Source organism: Amblyomma mixtum, chromosome 5, assembly GCF_055824585.1.
Source record: "Amblyomma mixtum isolate Tamu chromosome 5, ASM5582458v1, whole genome shotgun sequence".
In the NCBI taxonomy this organism is placed as follows: Eukaryota; Metazoa; Arthropoda; class Arachnida; order Ixodida; family Ixodidae; genus Amblyomma; species Amblyomma mixtum.
Genome location: NC_143016.1, coordinates 116,329,147 through 116,348,112, shown reverse-complemented (window position 1 = coordinate 116,348,112; position 18,966 = coordinate 116,329,147). Strand labels below are relative to the sequence as shown.

At 46.1% G+C, this 18,966-nt stretch overlaps 1 protein-coding gene across 1 annotated transcript in view; it reads right to left on the bottom strand.

Moving 5' to 3' along the window:
* The window catches only part of LOC149343422 (uncharacterized), a 67,243-nt gene that overhangs the window by 7,011 nt on the left and 41,266 nt on the right, over positions 1-18,966 (bottom strand). The window contains exons 23-25 of the mRNA XM_089546964.1: positions 3,153-3,250; positions 1,829-1,916; positions 718-885 (exon numbers count right to left, since the gene is read on the bottom strand). Of these exons, the coding sequence (XP_089403090.1) occupies positions 718-885; positions 1,829-1,916; positions 3,153-3,250 (354 nt within the window). The remainder of the gene's footprint in view (positions 1-717; positions 886-1,828; positions 1,917-3,152; positions 3,251-18,966) is intronic.

The window sequence follows — 18,966 nt, the reverse complement described above, 5'->3', positions numbered from 1 at the left end:
CAGGTGATAATGCTTAGCTACCTGAACTCCTTTATTCGACCGTAATACAGGTACTATAAATGTTGGTTCCCAGATTCTGTATGAATACACTTTTTAACAAAGCGTTGTAAATTCCGAAATTGGTAAGAAGCGAGCAGCTATTTTACCGCGATCATTAAAACTACCTTTTTAAGTTTGTTATAAATTTTTGCGTTGTAAATTTACAGCATGGTAATGGGGCACTTCTAGAGCTTCTGATTTATTTCTACCATTTAAAGATCTTAAGCGAGCATTCAGTCGTCAATATAACTGCGCTTTTTCAATTAACCTGCATCGATATTGGTCCTGATTGCATAGTGATCATGTACATGATGGCATGCTGTGTAGCAGAGCGCCATATATATACCACCGCAGTAAATCATCTTCCGTTGCCATTGGTAGGCATATCTGATATTCCATGCTATTTGATTGCTCCAGCGCAGCGATCCCTCTCTGCGTCGATTAGGAGCCCCATTGACTTTTGAATAACCTTGGTAAACTTGCTTTATACAATGGTAGCCAAATTGCTCATCACATACCTGTGCTAAGGCATTCAGTTCTCACCAGCGACACCCATATTGACATCAACAAAAGCATAAACGCATCTGAAACGAATTGCGAAGTGTCGGTAGGTGGGGGTCAAAAAGTGACAGTGTATTTTGGAGGTGGGATAGGCAGGCTGCAAAACTAGGAACATACCCGTGCACGCTTCGTCCGCAATCCTGTTTGCGACGTCCCATGCAGCGTCTTCTGAACCGGCCAGCAAGATAACCTTGTCGGGGTCATTGACCGCATCCCGTCCTTCGCGGCGCACTATTTGTCTCAGCGACGTGAGGTTGTTTCCTACGGCCAAGATTGAGCCCATCCCTGTGTATGCAAAAAGAATCGTTGTGGACAGACTTCCCCGTTGCTGTACAGTTGTCGACAATGCAGCTGCTAGGTACTTTAACAGTTTAACATTTGTAACCACGTTGCTGTTCAGGCTGGTTGAGGAAAGGAACAATCTTTTACGCTTAATGGGGAGGCTAGCTAAAGATGAGCCCATCTAATGTGTAAGGAAGGGCTTCTGCAATGTGCCTTCCAGAAAATAAAAAAAAATGTTTAAAATTGCAAAGTTATGGAGCTTGCATCACTGCAGCAATAAAGCACACGGGTGGTCACTATAAGCTGTTACTTTATTATTTGCTTGTTTGCATGCTTGCATGTTGAATCTTGAACTGGACTAGTGCAGACGCATGAATTATGAAATACAGAGTCAGTTCATAAAGCCAAATATCATAAGACCAAAAATGTCATACAGGTCTGAAATACAGACTGGGTAATGAACATTTTTATAACTAAGAACAGCTGTGAGAAATTTTTGAAGCAAGAATGTCGAGCGGAGTTTGGAAAGGAATTTTAATGCCATGCTATGTGCCCAAAAACAGCACTTCATATTATTCGTAAGCGCATAGTAAGCGGTAATGTTGAGATAGAGGTCGCTACGCTGAAGGACAGCTTGGCGTGCGTCAAATGGAGTATATTATAAAAACGTCGGGATAAATGAATAATGCGGTGAATGAATTTGGACAGTTCAGTACACCTATGACTAGAAAGTTAATCTTATAACTCTAAGAAAGAAGTTTAATCGAAAATTCTGTCGCATAAGCTCGACGTGCAACAGAACTTTTTGAATACTTCGAATTTATTTTTCTTCATACTGCCTGCACACATTCCATATTAGCGACACGTATTTTAGCGACTTGATTATGCAGGCATGTTAGGGGGTTGTGTCACTGAGCGTTCGATTCTACAGCATAATCCCTCTTACCTGCTTTATTCCCAAGGATCCTAGGTAGTAACGGTTTCAGCCTCTGGGGCGGAGACCGCAGCTGGCCAAACTTGAAAATCACGATAGTCTGAAAGAAAAAGAGAAACTGTTATCAATTAAAGGTTCCAGTTCCCAAAAAATAATCAAAGGGTCAGAAGGCTATAACCTCCTGTATTAGAAGTAAGAGCATATATGAAGAGCACTCAGCATTCCAGAGCGGCATTTGTTTTTTATTAGAAAGTGCGCTTGTGCTATTTGCAGCCCATGATTGCTTGAAGTGTGACACAACAAAGTGGGAATCCTTCTAAATCAAGCCGAATGTTTCCAGAAGAAGGCGATTAAAATAACGCATGCTGTGTAAGGAACATGTACAGGGCGGTCCACTTATGGGGAACTCGCGAGGGCGTAGCCGTGCTCCGAGCAGTGGCACTGCGTCCAACGCAGGTGTGCATCGAATCGAAATGGTCGAAGACGACAAGCACCACCTCCCTGCATCCCTGCAGCTGCCACACTCGTTTCGACGCACAATCGCGTTGGACGCAGTGTGCGGAACGCGGCAACGTGCTCGCGTGTTCACCTTAAAAGCGGACGACCCAGTACATAAATTTATGCGCATACGTATTTGAATAAGCTGCGAGTCTCATCAGAGCAAGTTGCACAAAGGCGTGAAATGAAATATGTAGAGAGAGGTGAGTCGCATAGTACATCAGAATTTTTATTTATTTATTTTACAATACTGCCGCTCTCAACCGAGGGCCTAGCAACGGGCGTAAACGGGCAATTATTACTTCTTTTCGCGCTAAGTCACAGGTTCGAGTAACGCACAAAAATGAAGCAGCAAAATTTTTCACAAATACGTGCGACTTCGTTTTAAGAACAGCAGGGAAATGGTCCTAAGAGTAAGAGGAAAATTGAGAACAAGAGGCAAACTGCGCTAGCGAAAAATCGCAAAAAGAATACAGTAGTAATCAACAGAACAATGTGCTTGCTATAGCTTGCTAAAGTCGTGAAAAGGTCCGCCAGCAACTTTTAAAGCATACAGTATGAAAGGCTAGATGTTCTTGCTACGCTGCATACTGAACTGAAATCATTTAAGCAATCGTCATTCCCATTATCACATAAATTCGGGAAGTCCAAGGTCGAACCTGCTACGCAAGCTGTTCTCTCTGCGGAACTCATCGTGTTATTATGGCGACAAAAGAAAAAGGAAACGCCTTCCCATCTAACGCTCCCCTGCACTCTTATGTATCACTTCTATAAAAGAGGTGTTTCTAGTTATTAATTTTCAGAGGGAATGTTTGAATAATAGAGCGAAGCTTCTCACCGTCGAGGGAGCAATCTGGTTCATCTTGTTTTGCAGAGTGCTGGAAAGCAGGTTCCGGAGCGACTCTAGCACGGCCACCTCATTGTCTGTAGCAATCTCTGAAAAGAAAAAAAAATATTGCACTTAAGCATGACTGTTTGTGGAGCGGCGAATGAGAGCAACTCTACATGCTAATTCCTAGAGAGGCGGCTGCTAGAGTGCTGACCAAAAGTGTTGAAAGTCTTATTCCTTTCCTCAGGAGTTACTAAAAGTTAATTTCCGGAAACTCGTTGCCTAATATGGTGAGGGGTAATATGTGAGGTGAGGAGACAGCGCAAAGCAGCAGAAATTGACATAAAAGAGGCCAGGCATTGCACAGCATTGTCCTTCCTCACATTCATCGTTGACCGGAATTTTCTAAATACGTGCGGAACCATTTCACTGCTGCTTACAGTTACTCACAACATTGTCGGTCTTTGCGGTATTATATTAAAAGTGTCTGCCTAAGTGATAAATTTATGAAATACAAGACATCTACAATGAGTCTGTTCCAGGTTCCAGATGTTAGCTTTAATTAGTGAAAATAAAGAGGCAAAACGCACCTATTTTACTTAAGTGATAAACAGCTTTGTGTGCCTACTGGCCAGAAATTGAAGTTTGGTCTGCTGCTGTTGTTTATCTTTTCTTTTGTATAAAGTGCCCGCACATGTCCCGCTTCGAAAACAAGCTTAATAATAACCTACGAATCGTCATGCTCTACCTACCGCAAGCCCACCTTACACACTACCGCCCGCACACCTTTACCTACACCAAACTCCCACCCTCCAGGGGCCTTCACCTTCCAGAAGCCCACTAAAAAGCGTTATGAAACGCAACGGTGAGATCAAATTCAAAGACGCAATGGGATGCAATCACTGCAAAAGCGAAAATGAAAGAGTGAAATGTTGCACCGATGATACAGCTAATAGAGATCTGTCGCATCACATCGTTTGATCGTCCTTAATTTTTTTGCTTGTTGCGTTATTTTCACATTGCCAGCCTAATAATTGACAACCAGGGGCGTAGACAGAGGGGGGGGAGGGGGACTTATGGGGCTTCACCCCTCCCCGAAATTTTTTCGAACTGTCACCCACCGCTGCATGGCCCAAGTATATATCGCGACTTTTGCTGTCATAGTTTTGTTCTTGCCTGGATCGTCTGTCTTTCCGTGTGTAAAGTTTACTATCTGTGATTGCGCAAGATGTTTATTTGCCTTTCTTGGCGCATTATAAATAGTGACTTTGCCTAGATACGTAGATTTAATGGGTACATACGTGTATTTAAATATCTTGTTGCAAGGTTTTGTTATACATACAGTGACTTTGTTTCCATTGACAATTTTTACTCCTTTAGCAAGTTGTATCTTCGCATTTGCAATACTCCATTTTATCTTCGCACCTCTAAGGCATATTTTGCAGAACTCCTCGTTTATACATGTGCTCATTGTTGCATCTAAAATTTCGTTGCAATTACTCGCAATACATGACCGGTGACAGCTGCTGCTGCGCAGTACACTGGAACAGAGGACAGCGTCGTTGAGATTTTTTCCTGGCCGTTGCATATGTAAAAAATGAACGAAAAAAATTCATTAAAATATTTGTCCTCTACTCGCAAATTCATGGCCTTTACGTTTTTCATTTCAGTGGTATGCACTGAATTGCTGCTTTCGGACTGATATAGTTCTAGACTTCGTGTGATATTTTCTTTACTTATTAAATACGCAAAAACATGGAAGCATTGGTATAAGTTATGTAAGCCACGATTTTTAAGACATACGAATGCATTCTTTTGTTTAAAAAAACACATATCTCACCTATCTAGATAGTGGGTAGCGTTATCTAATACACAGTGGCATTGTTTATGGCAATGCAGTTATTTTGGCATTTGATCCCTCCACAAATTCTATGAGGAGGCCGCGCTGCAACGTGAACCCCCCCCCCCCCCCGCCCCGAAGAAAATTTCTGGCTACGGCCCTGTTGACAAAATCTCAGAAAACATATGTTGCGATTTTTTCGCAGTGCTATTTTAAAACACAATACTATGATGAATTAGTTTTATTCATTTCATTAAATTAAACATCTGAATGCATCCCCTGAGTAGGTTCTTGTGGAGATGTTTTACTCAATTATTTCTGCCATGGCACAGATGAGACTCAACACTGAACAAGGACACCAGAAAGTGGCGGTATTTTAATAGGGGGGGGGGGGGGAGGATTTTGTTGCAGACTAAAGAAACTTTGTCTCTCACCTCTCTATTGGATTTTCACAGTTCCAGAACAGTTTTCTTACTTGACCCACGAGTGACTAATTTCTCAATTTGTAACCGTTTCTTAACACCTTTGTCTCTGTAATCCAGTAGTTTAAATAACCTCCTGAGACCCGAAGTGAATTTGAGTGCACAAAAACTTTGTAGGGTTTCAGAATAAGCTGGTAGGAGTACAAAGGTGAAAAGTGAGAGATATTTTCTCAACAGTACTAATAGTTTCAGCTCAGCACGATGTCCAATATATTGGACACTAGGACTCTAGCCGTATTTTCCCACCCAGTGGGCGTGCCACAAAATACTTCAGATAAAGCTGTGAAAGTTGTGCGAAAAAAATACTTCATTAAGACAAAAGTCAAAGTAGCAAAATATACGTCAACTGAATAAAAAAGTTTCGCTGTGCTCACTTGCTGTGTGCCTTTTCGAAGCATCATCTGTCTTTTGTTATGCAGAACTGCTGAAATTTTGTGCAAGAAAACTTTGTTTTCATGGTGCACCCCTCAAACCTGCAGTGCGCAGCGTTAGCTGCGTCAGACAGCCTTGGGAAATGGTAGGCACTTTTGTTGGTCTCTCCTCGTCGAGCTTGCTTTGATGGTGGGCTCCACTCAACTTCACTGTCACTCTCTGTTTCTTGCTGTTTTTTTTTTCCTTGACGTTTCTTGCTTCTTGACGTTTCTTGGGTTTCTTGCTGTTTTTGGATCGACAATAGTGTCGTCGTCGCTGTCCGATAGGTCAATGTCTGATGTGTTGGAGGCCGCCGCGGTGGCTCAGTGGTTAAGGTGCTCGGCTGCTGACCCAAAAGACGCGGGTTCGATCCCGGCCGCGGCGGCTGGAATTTCTTTGGAGGAGAAATTCAAGAGGCCCGTGTACTGTGCGATGTCAGTGCACGTTAAAGAACCCCAGGTGGTCAACATTTCCGGAGCCCTTCACTACGGCGTCTCTCATAGCCTTAGTTGCTTTGGGACGTTAAACCCCACAAACCAACTAAACCAACCAACTGATGTGTTGGCTTGTCCAATTCTTTGTAAAACTGCTTCGGCCGGCTCATCAGGAACGCGAGGCCTGTCTCCTACAACAAAAAAGACGTTATTTCGTCCCCAGCCGTTAAATACCAGCAGTATTCGTTTACAGTTATTGCGAAAGCCATCTCAAAAGCGCGGTCAAAATAACCGGGCTGAGTCCCAGCGTCCAACGTATTGGACACGTGAAATCAGATTGAAAGCACAGAAACGTTAGGTCATGTAGAGTTACAATTATGATATCTACATGTTTTCTGTTCTATTTTTGTTGATATCCAACAAAATTTACGCGTTCAAAGTAGGTAAAATCGAAGAAACAACACTTACTTCTCCGGCAGGTGCCATAGAACGCCGCGCCGCTGAACGCCACCGTTTTCAAAGTGTTTTGGCGGGAAAGTGTGCAGTTTAATTTCAAAAAAGGTGCACAGATGGCGCCACCAGTTGTCCAATGTATTGGACAAGCGGGTTTTATGAAGATGAATCATTCGGCGCGGGAGTACTGGCTTAAAAGCTAATGTCCAATATATTGGACAAATTGCCATACACGGGTCTCAGGAGGATAATGTCGGTCTAGCTTGACCAGTGGGTGTCCGTCCTGGCTTGTTAATTCTTTCAGTAGCGACTTGTGCAATCTTAAGAAGGTTCTTCACAATATTCTCTTCGTTAGAGAGCTGGTCGAGGGAATCAGTATATTTTTCTTGGTTTTATTGGGACACCTTACACAATTACATTCGATCATCGAGAACAATTTTCCAAGCCCTCCGGATACATATAAGCGTCATCAGTTTAGCGACCTCAACACACATTATATTTTGCTGTCAAGGGCAGCTATACTTCCCAACTTCTCGTCAACCAAGCCTGAGTGTCCATCCTTAAATCCTGTGATATCTTCAGAAACCTATTCAGGGTGGAGGGCGAGTTTGATGACGTCGAGTCCCGGGTTTGTATTTTTGGTTTATTGGTTGGTTTATTGGGGTTTAACGTTCCGAACTGACTCAGGCTATGAGGGACGGCGTAGTGAAGGGCTCCGGAAATTTCGATCACCTGGGGTTCTTTAACGTGCACTGAGGTCGTACAGTACACGGGCCTCTGGAATTTCGCATCCATCGAAATTCAGCCGCCGCGGCCGGGATCGCACCCGCGTCTTTCGGGTCAGCAGCCGAGCGCCGTAACCACTGAGCCACCGCGGCAGGGGCCAGGGTTTGTATTAACATCTCGACAGTGCCTTGTAGAATGCCACGTGAAGGCCAGCGACATAGCAGTGACACTGCACTTTTCCAACTTATGCAGCCTTCGTAATGTAGATGGAAGTCCCTCATTGAAAACTGTTTGGCGCAAACATTTTCAGTTTCAGTTGAGGCTTTCTTTCTTTTAGAAAGAAGGAAACCAGGGATAAAAGATGGCCCTGGTACCTAGAAAAAATGTGTGCAATGCAGCGAAGTCGAAGGCCACCGCAGCCTTTTAAAAAAGTATCCATATTAATGCGGACTATACAATGCGATGACAAAATACAATTAATTTGCACGTATCATGTTGTGCATCACATATTCCTTAAAGGGAACCTTGGTTACACGAATAATTTCTCCTGACAAAAACACTTAATAGATTTTTTAGATTGATGAGCCGCCGCGGTGGCTCAGTGGTTATGGTGCTCGGCTGCTGACCCGAAAGACGCGGGTTCGATCCCGGCCGCGGCGGTTGAATTTCTTTGGAGGAGAAATAGACCCTTTAGAAAATTCAGTCTGGCAACTCGGCAGGCATCATCATCAACAACTTCCGTCGGCGCCGTGCGCCATATTTTGGGCACCTTAGGCTGGAAGACGCGCAGCTATAGCGCTCTGCACAGCCTTTGCTCTAGTTTCCACCTTGTGGCATGTCTGGTTGCGTTTGTGAAAGCGATGGCAGAAAATTTGTAGTGGTCGAGGGAACTGACTGTCATCCCGGGCGGATTTTCGGAAAGGCTTTTGGACTCCCAAGGGCGTCCGCAGAATTTTTTGCAGGGGGGGGGCCCATTGGTTGTTGGCGCCGGAGGGGGGGGGGGTATGTTCGTAGCAAAAAGGCACTATTTGCGGAGTAAATTTATTTTTTTATATATAAATAAAACAAATAAGTAAAATACACACATGAAAGAAAAATTACAAACAGCAAATTAAAGCGAGGCTAGGAGAGATACATTGGAGTTTATCAACGAAGAAACAATTAAAATTAATAAAAATGCAAAAAGATACTATCACTTCGTGGAGAAGAGTGCTCAGTCTTGCTGCATACGGGTTCTCGACACACCCGGATTGATGACCAGCACACAGCACAATATGTTCACAAACACGCAACGACAGTAACTCAGTCGGTCTTCCTTGAACAGAAACTGTAGACGCCTCGGATTTTTCTGGGCGAATTGCGTGATGACACTGGTGATAAATTCATTTCTGTGCTTCATTACACGCTCTCGGTGCACACTCATCATACAAAGGCCGTCCAGTCTGTCGTTTGTCATCGTTGAGCGTAGCCACGTTTTCACTCTCCTCATTGTACTGAAGGAGCGTTCGACCGTACAGGTAGTAACTGGCAAAGCCAGAGCCACCTCAATGGCTTTTGCAACACCAGGGAAGAATGTCTTGGCCTGATGTAGAAGCTCGCAGTAAGTTATTTCTGATGGGTCCCCAGTTTTGTTGCACCACATCTCGTACCAAGAGATGGCCTCTTCCTTGAAGTTGTCGATGCCGTAAAAGCACTGGAGTTCTTCGGCGAGAACAGCGAACTCAACACGGCTCAAGTGCTTCATCTTTGATGGATGCAGCTGGAGAAGTTTGAAGCTCCTCTCATTGCTTTCAGAAAAGCGCCGAGCTAAAGAAGCAGTGAGGGAGTCCAAGTACGGCACATATATTGCCACACGGTAGTATTCCTCCGGCGACTGAATCCCGTAGTTGTCTCGGTGGGCCTGACGAGAGACTTGTCTTGGTACAGATATCACCACATTTAAGTGATTGGCTGCCTCCCTTGCTGCATTCATGATGTTAGAGAACTCCTCTACAGCGTTTGTCCGGTGGCCGCGAAAAATACGTTGCAGCTCAGTGATGTGGTCATGCACAGAATGGAAGTCCATGGATACACCTTACAGAATGTTCGTAACTGGTTCGAGCCGAGCGCTGTACTTCGCTACAATATGCAAGCAGACGATGAAAGATGAGCTTGTTGTTGCGCAGTAGAGGATGTGAGCTCGTTGTCTAGTTGCAGCGTTCGAGCATGATTCCGTGGACGCGAGCTTCTCGAGTGCTTCGACTATGGCCACGTAATGCTGAGAGAAGATCCTAATAGACTTGTACTTTGCAGACCATCTTGTCTCACACAGCATCGGAATGTTGGGCACCAATTTTCTCCGGAGCACGCTCTCGCGGAAGAAGTTTATGGTTTGTTTGATTATCCCAATTGTGTTTCGAATTTCAGAGACGTCGTTCAAATCGTTGATGACGAGATTTAGTTTGTGACTTGCACAGTGGAAAAATAGTGCCTTCGGGAACTGTTTTTGTATAATTTTGTTCACTCCAGCTTCTTTTCCAGCCATTGTAGAGCATCCATCGTACCCCTGTCCAACGAGGTTCGAAAGAATCAGCCCGACATTCGTCAAAAGCTTCAAGATTGCCGCGGCGATGCAAGCGGAGTGTAATTGCTCCAGCTCTACAAATCCCAAAAACTGCTCTCGAACGCACACTTCGACTCCCGCCTTGTCAATAAAGCGAACGCCTATAGACATCTGCTCTTTTCCTGAAATATCTGCAGTTTCGTCAGCAAGAACGGAAAAAGCAAACGCTTTGTTAGCTTCGGTAACTATCTGCTCTCTCAGGATGTCGCCACAGATTGTGATGATCTCGTTCTGGACGCGGACAGAAGTGTACTTGGCATTGCCAGCAGAAGAAGCGAAGTGCTCCTGAAGTAGAGTATCTCCAGCTTCTACACGAAAGTCAAGCAGATCACTGAAGACTCCACTATCGGACTGCTTGCCGCGAATCGGCAAGTCATGCGTCGCGCAAAAGACAATGGTGGAAACTATTGGAAATAGTTTCTCACGGTTCCTTTCAACTTGCACGTGCAGTGCTCTGTTCAGCTGCTGTACAACGGGTAGCTGCTTGCCTTTCATCACATCCATAAAGTTATGTGAGGCCGTCATTGCCTCCTGGTGCCATTGGGATTTTACGTGATCCCTGCACGCCTCGTGCATTTTTCTGTAGTTACTGAAAGCGCGCACGATAAAACTACCTTGAGTACCCCGGTGAACACGCGGAGGAAAAATGACGCAAAAACGACAAAAGGCGCCTTTCGCTGTCGCTGAGTACGCAAGCCAGGGGGCGTAATCTCCCAGCCATTGGTGTCGAAAAGGCCTCTTTCCAGGTGTTACATCCTTCTTAAAATCATATGTAACATTTGGCGACCATGGCTTAGTAAGAAGACGTAACTTCAAAAAGTCCGGTATGCCAGTGAGTTTAGCTTTGCCTAGAAACTCTCCTAAGTCATATTCTTGAGGCAAGTTATTTGTTTTCTTGATGTTGTCTCCGGACTTCGATCCCAAGCAAGGAGAAAGGGAATCGTCTCGGCTTACTGCGTGACCGGAGCTCGCTGGTGGAGTTCCTTCCATGGAGACGACCGCGTCGGCTGCTGTCCGGTGATGAAAGGTTGCATCGCTCTGGTCAAATCCGGACTTGAATCCCAAGAAAGGAGAAATGGAATCATCTCGGCCTGCTGCATCACCTGAACTCACTGTTGACAGAGTCCCTTCCATGGAGTCGACGACATCAGCTACTGTCCGGTGATAAAAGCTTGCATCACTCTGTTCAAATGCTACACCGTTGTCACATGTCACACCAGAATCTGCAGGGGCGCATTTGGATAATGCTTCGTCAGACAACCGCTGACGCTTGAAGAAGCGTCGAATATCCATCATTCGGGACCGCGCGAGACAAAGCTGGCTATGGAGTTCCTCGGGGTTGGTAGTGTTAAAAATATATACACATTGATTGGAAAAACGGTTGAATGCGCACGTTGAAAACAAAAAATGACTATATATGCAGCGAAAACTTATTTACAAGATAAATGCACGCTCGCAGCTTCATACACCTCGCTCCATCTTGCTCGCGCAACCGCACAGTCGAGTATTTGCACACACACTACTCGCCGCTCGTTGTTTTCTCGTCCGCTGTCTTGGTTGTTCTCAGCTTCGTTGACAACCGGCCACTAAAAACACCGAAGCACAAACAAAGAGGCGCGCACATGCAAGGAACGCCGCGCGACTTCCGAGAGGAAGGGACACTCGCCACTCCGGTCGGAAAATTTGTTTTGTGTGTTTTTATGGGGTTCAGAGCCCCAAAACGACTCAGGCTATGAGGGACGGAGTAGTACAGAGTTCCGGATAATGTCGACCACCTGGGTCTCTTTACCATGCACTGACATCGCACAGTACATGGGCGCTGTTGGGATTTGAGGCCCAGCCAGAGGTGACAGGCGAGCCAGGCAGGCGCCATCGGGCTGCCTTGACCAAAGGCGCTGGTTTCCGGAGAAGACGCAAGGAACGCTGGTGTGGGGGCGCCACTGGAGACTGCCTCGCCGTGAACAAAAGCAGCTAATCCCCTTTGCCGAAGATTCTGAAAGCGGCGCTTGTACTGAACTGCGCTCTCCCGTGGATCGGAGGAGACAGCGAGCGGCGGCGGCGCCAACTCATCGCCCGCTTGCCCCTGAGCAGCCCGACAAAGCGGGGATGGACACGGCTGATTTGTCCCTCCCTCCTGAAGAATTCATCGGTGGCCGGGGTGTGCACTGTCTGCCTCCGTGTCGCTATCTCTCTAGAGATCAAAGAAACAGGCACACATCTCAAGACGGCTCGAAACACATGCTCGCCGGTGCCGCTGTATGTCTGCAACGACGCGTCCCCGGACGCGGCACTTCACAGATGTGACCCAAAGCGTGGAAGCGGGGCCGCTTTTACTCTTTTGGCTGAGCGCACCGCCGTCCCTGACGTGCGGCCATCACTCACGGTTCGAGTGAGTGATTTTCCAGGGGGGTGCAGCCGCCCCCCCTTGCCCCCCCCCCCCCCCCCCTCCGGACGCCCATGTGGACTCCTATTGTCCGGCCGCACCTCTCAGCGAAGCTACAAGCCGGTATTACTGCGATCCGTCGACAGGCGGAAAATTTGCAGTGGTCGAGGGACCTGACTGTCATCCCGGGCGGATTTTCGGAAAGGCTTTTGGACTCCTATTGTTCGGCCGAGCCCCTCAGCGAAGCTGCAAGCCGGTATTACTGCGATCCGTCGACAGTGCGCATTGCCGTGTCACCCTGCAGGTCGAATCTACTGTCGATAAAGGAGGGCTAACAACACTTGGACCGGACTCGACTACGAGCAGGCGCACTGCAGGGCGAAATGCGTGTGGATCCGGATATGGGCGCTCCATCAGCAGTGCCGGTGCGCTAGCCGTCGGTGCGAATTCAGTAGCGTTGTAGCTGTTCACCATCTAGGCCTAGCGACGACTACGGCAGTCGGTGACCAGCGAGCAGTTCGTCGCCCGGCGTTGCCGCAGGTGGTGTCGCTGCCGAAAGCTCCACTATAGCACAGGCATGCTGTCGTTGCTAGAATCTAGGAAGCATCCTTTCTGGTAGCATGGCTGTTTTGTATTTTCTTGTGCGAACGTGAAGTAAGCCGAGCCTGCCGGCCGGCCAGCCTGCATCCCGTCTGCCGGCGTCATAAAAACGAGCTAATGAGTGTTCTCGAAGTAAATAATAAACCCTGGGATAGAGAAATGAGAAAACATATCATTTTTCTGGGCCATTGGTCAATACCGAGTTGCTGGTAAAAGTGACAACTGTGGTACGAGCGAATTTGTTGCGAGAACCGCCTCGAAGCTGCCGCTGGCCCGACGCTGGGGTCCGGCTCGACTGGCGCCCGCTAGCTCCGCTGCTGAAGGCGCCGTAGAAATTGACCATACTATTATTTTTATTTCATTGTGAGATGATGCTGTTGACAGCAAAGCGGAGTGAAGAATAGGCCTTCAATTATAGCGCAGGCGACTTCCGAAGCGCCGGCCCCTGCCGCTTCGATGCGAAGCAGGCTATAGGCCTAGCGACGACCACGGCAGACAGGCAGCCGCAGAGCTCGTCGCCCGGAGCGCCCGCGAGCGGTGCTGTTGCCGAAAGCTCGCAACATCAGCAGGCATGCTTTGTCGCCGCTCGAGTATAGCTGGCAGTCTTTCTGATAACAAGGCGATGCCGTGTTTTCTTGCCATATTTGTACACCAAGCCAAGCAGTGCTCAGGCACTGCTGCGCTGCGGCGAAGTGCGACACCGGTTGCTTGCCGCTGCGTGTGTCCCTGCTTGCTGTGGTGTGGCAGTTCGGAAGCGGTGACCGGAGCGGCGCGCCGGACGTGTTGCCGGACATGTGTCTCCTGCTTTAGCCAGAGTGCACAGGCACTGACCGAACGAAAACACACAGTTGCTGCTGCTGCACTTCGCCTATGTCGCCGTCGTTTGCTCCATGTTCGCAACGGAGAGAACGACGGCGCTCCTCGCCGCGCCGCATCGTCGTGCTCTTTTCAGCGCACACGGAACTCTCTATGAATGGACGTGGATGCTTGAAAATCCAAAACAAGCGCGTTTGAGCTACGTTTTGATTTTGTGACGCGCCGAAATAGTCGCCAGCATCGGAATGCATGTCCTCGAGTGCGCCGAAGGTGGCACCTTTATTTTTGTGCTCACTATACAGCGGAGCGGCTACACGGTAGAAGGAACTTTTCGCTGCTCTTTCAATACTTCTGTCATTTATTTTAATGTGAAAACAAACATGTCACGGACGAGAAGAAAGAAGCATGCAGCTACTCCATGCGCTGCGTGCTATGGAAACAGAGCTTGTTTCCGTGCGCGTCTCTTCGCCGCGCTGGCTACAGGAAGGCACTAAGCAGCATGCCGGCATCGCGACTATAGATTGGAGCAGAGAGCCAATGTCAAGGAACATGGCTAGGACACAGAAACAAGAAAATTGCGCTTGTTGTGGCTTCGCCGGGCGCCGTACTTTTCAATCTGGCCCGAGCGCATACCGGCAGGCGTATGCCCAAGTAATGGCGGAGGCATCGCGGTTTGCGCACCACACATCAGATGGCGCTGAATTTTCTAAAGGGTCTATTCTACAGGCCCATGCACTGTGCGATGTCCGTGCACGTTAAAGAATCCCAGGTGGTCGAAATTTCCGGAGTCCTTCACTACGGCGTCTCTCATACCCTGAGTCGCTTTGGGACGTTAAACCCCATAAACCAACCATAAACGAACCATTGATGAGCCGCATCAAAACATTCCATTCTAAATCTGTTTATCAAATAGGCAAAGTAGAAGATAAAGACTGCGTATTGTGCCCGCGGTGCAGGGATTCACGATTTTTCTCTATGTCGTGTTTGTCGGACAGAAAGGTTTTCATGCAATTTCGCTAAAGATATTATGTTATTTTTAGATTTAAGAAGGTTCCGTAGTGTATGATTAATCTGTAAGGATAGAAATAAAACATCGGGAGAATATCGCATTTCAAAAACAAAAGACTAGTGAGATGACAATAGGGTACATTTGCTACACATCGGACTGCTCTTATTTGCCGTAGATGTAATTTGGACAAGTTAGTAACAGCGGCAGTGCAGCTGATTATGGAGGAATATCGTAAAGGCTAAAGCAGTAAGGCATTATAAAGTAAAATTTTAATTTTTTCTGACAGCATATGCCTTGTTCTGCATATAATGCCAACAGATGATGCGACCTTCGATGCAAGGTGCTTCATATGTTAATTCCATGTCATGTTCTTAGAAAATGTCGCACCAATGACCTTTACACGGTCAACTAATTCAATAGGTTCTGTTCTTACATGTATGATGATATGTCCTGATAGCTGCTTTCCTCTCGAGACATACACAACTGCATTTGATTTATTTCAATTGTTTCTTAAATGATTAACATTTGCCCAATGACATAAACGGCTCAAAACTAAAGCTTTTTTTGCTCAACGACGGATTCATCATCTCCTGACACAAATAATGCAGTGTGATCAGCGTAAGAAACCACCTGCTCATTTTCTGCACAATGCGCAATATCATACACATAAATGATGAATAAGACTGATCAAGAATAATTGTGGCACACCGGTAACAACAACTTGTTCTGAAGACCTGGTACCACCAATATCTACACACCGGACTCTATTTTCCAAGTATGATTTGAGTAGATTAAAAGCTCTTTCACGGACACCAGATTTGATTACTATTACGCAAGAATTTTGTAATTAACCAGATCAAATGCTTTTGAGACAGTTATATAAATCCCCATAGCCATCAGTTTCTCGCTAAAGGCTTCTATTATGATGGTTTTTGCGTCCCAAGTGCCGTTTCAGTTGAACGGCACTTCTTGAAGCCATGCTGAAAGTCGTGTAGTATATTATGTTTCGTGAAAAACGAGACAATTCTAGCGTGTATTATTTTTCCTCGCACAGTTTCGCTGCAAAAGTGGTTCATAAAGTAATTTTTATTAGCCCTCCTTAGTTGGCTGGTAAGACAGTTGGCGGTGGTTAGTTGACCGGTAACTCTAGGATCTCGAAAGTAAGAGATCAGCGTTTTCAAAGTGGCGTAATTTAGACTAATAATTAACAAACATGAGTAATACTCTCCAAATAATATGGAGCGCTACTGTAGACCACAAGATATCACACTCTGTCCCATCATTTTTTGTCCTATGTGTTACCTATGGATGGTAAAAATGCAAGGAATAAAGTAAATGCAAATAAAGTATACCTCACTCACAGAAGTTACACGCAAACACCAGTGCATCGGTTTGGTCCACACTGAAGGTAAGAAAAGTTTGCTTTACTTCTCTCTTTATGGCTGGGTTCCTGCGAAGGTCAAGGCCAGCAAGCCTTCGTGGTATGAGCCGAACTGCTTTTTGCTACCCATGCAAGCCTGGGCCACCCACAACTAATGCTAAAAATTTATTATCATTATCGTGAAGCACTAAAACGACTACATATATGTGATGGACAGAAGAGGCGATGTGTGTAGCTCTCGAGGTCGGCTGGAGTATTATGTTTCTCGCCTAAGCGCCAACACATTTGTAGTCCCACATGGGCACCATGCTGCATAAAAACTAGAAACCGCATGGACACCCTGCGCCCTCTTCTGGAGGAAAGGCAAAGCATACTGGATTGAAGCTATCAGAATGCGCCGCTAGATGTGACTTGCCATCACGCGCGCCGAATTCAACCCTTTAATGTCGACATTGCAAAGAAATCGAATAAAAATTCATTGCATTCAGATTACTCTAATCTACCCAGATTCAAAAGCCAATACGAAAATTCTTTCAGCGATACTGAAATTTGAGAACTTTGTATATCGCCAATTAGCAACAATTGGCATTTCGTGCAGTTTCTGCAGCTAGTATGAGTTGCGCGAAATAAAAAATAAAAAAAGTCGAACGGCTCGAACAAACTCGAAAACCTGGATATACTTAAAAATTTTTGCGTCCATCAAATGGCTACCTATTTTGGCCGCAAAATGTGCTAAAAAATGAAAGCCGAGGAATTTTGAACGCTAGCTGGATGTTGCATATTCGCGCCCCTCTTTTCATGAACCTACTTGCTCACAGCGACGTCAAACATTTTGTCAAGAGCACATGTTGATATCAGACTTTCTACCCAAGCTCCACGTACTTTTGAGCACACAGAGTGCAGATGGTATGTCGCTAATTCTAGACATTGGGCTTTGAATGGTTAACAAGGCTCTGACCGGGAAACTTAGACGGATGTCTAAATCACTATGCATATTCGGCATGAAAAGTCAATATTAGATTTAGTACGATGAGGCAGATTTCAGGCAATGAAGATCAGGCAATGTCTGCCCTTGCTAACTCGAGCACTTTTTTCCTTGTTCATGAGCTGTACGAACAATACTACTAAGAAAATCTAATCTCGTATTGCGGCGGCCATATAGTTTGCTTCTAATCCGCATATAATGAATGGCACCAAGTCATTTATATACAAAACTGACCCGGCTCGTCAAAGCTACGGTTGCGTGATGTGGAATCTCAACCAGTTGACGGAAAAAAATAGTAGATCGGGTGCTATAAAAAGCTGGCCGCTACATATTTCGCTGCTGTGACAGATATTTTTTGTCTTCTTCAGAGCTGCGCGAAAATTGCTTTAATGTGTTTCAGTTCAAGATTATAAGGTAGCCTCCATACGTGTTTGCGCATTTGGAAACAAAAATAGATACGCTCACCGTTGTGCTAAATATCATATTAATTTTACCGCAACAATGCGAACTAGAAATCACTGGACCATCATGTCATTAAACCTTTATACTGCTAAGTCCGCAGAAAAAGAAAAAGAAAACAGACAACGCTCTAAAAAAAAAAGAGTCTGGGACAGGACGAGCGCTCACTCACAATTACGGCTTTGTTTGCTAAACCTAGCGTTTTTAATGGAAGATTCGTAGGCATGCCACGTAACATACAGAGTAAAAAAATCTGGTAACTCACTGTAATGTTCTCGAGGTACTCGAGAAGAAAGAAATTGCACAGGATAGTTGCGTCTTACACTGGTAATGTAATCCCACAAGTTGAAACCTCACGGGAAATGGTTGAAGCCTTTTATATTGCAAAGGCGCAACAAAACTGCATTTGTAAATATTCGATTTATGTGCCTGATGAGGAGTTCGTATTTCGTGGAGGTGTTTGAGTGTAGCACCCATTTGTGTTCGGTTTTAATGTTTTTACTCTGTATGATCACGTCATGCCTATACATGAAGAAAAATGAAAGGCACCGACCAAAAAAAGAAAGATGGAATGACGTTTCGGCTCCCACACGGGAGCCTTGTTCACAATGAGGCGAAACGGGGAACGGTTGCCTTATATACGGCGTATCACAGAACCCAGACATCTTGCGTACACAGGGGGCAGATTACCATGATTACGATTCAGCGTATTTGCTGTTGTCTGAATGATCGGCGACTCAAGATAGAGCCGTGGTGCTCTGTTCCTCTCTTTCGCTACCACACGTGCCTGTGTCCAGTCAATGTTGTGCTCGGCAGATGCCGAATGTTCGGCCACCGCGTTCGAAGCCACCCGCCGGTTCCTCACGTCGTTCTGGTGCTCGCGCAATCTTCTTTCAAAATCCCCTGACTCGCCAATGTACACGGCTGCGCAGTCGGCACATGGGATTGCGTATACGACGCCCGGGAACTTTTCCTTTCTGAGTGGGTCCTTCACTCGCACCAAATCTCCCCTGAGCTTGCGGGCTGGCACATGCGCAGTCTGCACATCGTAGCGACGGAATATGCGTGCCAATGGTTCACTAACTCCTGGAACATAAGGAATCGACGCCCGCTTTTCGGTACCTGGGGTCCGATGCAGCGCGGGACGTGCAAGATGTCGTTCCACCGAGTCAATAAAATGTCCAGGGTAGCCGCAAGCAGACAAATCATGGCGTATGTGCAAGGTGTCAGCTTCGAACGCGC